General features: G+C 40.2%; 1 protein-coding gene across 1 annotated transcript in view; it reads right to left on the bottom strand.

Annotated features, from left to right (window-relative positions):
- The window catches only part of LOC109286787 (Golgi apparatus membrane protein TVP23 homolog B-like), a 34,090-nt gene that overhangs the window by 18,474 nt on the left and 14,094 nt on the right, over nt 1-1,522 (bottom strand). The window contains exon 3 of the mRNA XM_019501528.1: nt 825-969. Within this exon, the coding sequence (XP_019357073.1) occupies nt 825-969 (145 nt within the window). The remainder of the gene's footprint in view (nt 1-824; nt 970-1,522) is intronic.

The following is a 1,522-nucleotide window of genomic DNA, read 5'->3' as shown; positions in this document are numbered from 1 at the left end:
ACAACGACGTACCACATTTAACCATAAAGATCATACACCAAAAAAGACCTTGGGCATGAATCAAGAGTGTGCCATGCACTATGAAACAGCTAAACTGAACTAAATATACCATATCAGTTCTTCCCATACCTTGTAAAACGTATTTATAATTGCTACAGCAACTATAACTATGAATACTACAGTGTCAGAGTTTTGGGGTTAAACGTGGAACATCTCTGTGGCTGGTCTGCCACTTTATCTGCCCATAAATTACTTGCACATGTGGCATATTACAATTCATAAATGTAACTTCTGCCAGAAGCCTGAGATTTCTTGTGCCAAATGTGTGCAATAAAACTAGGAGTTTTCACTAAGGGTTAAATGCAGTGGAAAGCCAAATTCCCAGTGAGCACTGGGGCAACTTATTTTATTACTGAATTTGCTTTTCACAATAAGTAAAGTAAAATTGCTGGCAGATCTAGTTCAGGCTCAGTCAGGACTACATCTGTATTTTCCAGCATCTTCATTGCAATAATAAATAATTGCAAAACCATGAAAAAATTTTCCTTACAATTTTGAAGGCCACTTTACTTCTGCTTAAAAATCATATTATGTCTGAGAGAAATTTTCCCCAACTGCACCTCAAAACTAAATGATACACAAAACATGAGATTTAAGAGCTTTCCATTACTTTTAAAGTTCTTGTCAGATAATACAATACCACTTCCTGCAAAATGAAAAAAGGAGCTAACCTTACTTTTTAACACACACATGCATGTCCAGACAGTATTTAACTAAGTCTGTTTCCACCTTTTAAGAATTGCAAAGCAACATGGTAGACTTACCTTCACTGCCCAAAAATCACATGATAACAGCAAGATAATTGTGACCATGCAGGCAATAAAGCTGCTGGTCAACAGTTCACAGAGAAGATAAACAACTATTGCGCTGACTCTGAAGAACAAGTGGAAAAATGATGCCACCGGATGCCTGTAAATGATACATCAAGAGCAGAATACAGTCACAGACCTCTCAAATGAGACTAAAGCAACTCAGTTTAAAAAAAAAAAAAAGCATACACTCTGTTACAGGAAAATTGTTCTTTTGTCCAGTTTAGGAGGACACCCCTTTAAATAAGGCCAGTTTGCAAATACTGACAATGACAAATATAAGCTCCACACTACTCATTTGTGCTGTTCCACATGGCAGAGCAAAGTCAACCAGATATAATCAGAAGTAGAGGTGCACCAATACATTGGCCCATATTGTATCGGAACCAATAAAAGGAAAACTGACATTATTGGCAATCGGCTTTTTTTGACTAATGTAGCCAGTAATGTCGCTGGTAAACGCCATGTGCAGGTGAGTAGCCACAGCATGCGTGCGGCCAGCCTAGCAGCCTGGAAAGCTGGTAAGTCTGGTGGGGGCGGGGGGAAGCAGAGCAAGGCCCCTGAGATGAGGAAGGGAGTGAGTGGGGCTGGGAGGGGAATGGAGCCATGAGTAGCTCATCCAGGGGGCACAGGGCTACTCCTGCTGCTGCATA

This window comes from Gavialis gangeticus, unplaced genomic scaffold (assembly GCF_001723915.1).
Source record: "Gavialis gangeticus isolate Ggan-Ray unplaced genomic scaffold, GavGan_comp1, whole genome shotgun sequence".
In the NCBI taxonomy this organism is placed as follows: Eukaryota; Metazoa; Chordata; order Crocodylia; family Gavialidae; genus Gavialis; species Gavialis gangeticus.
Note: the sequence above shows the minus strand (reverse complement) of the source record. Positions and strands in the feature narration are given on the sequence as shown.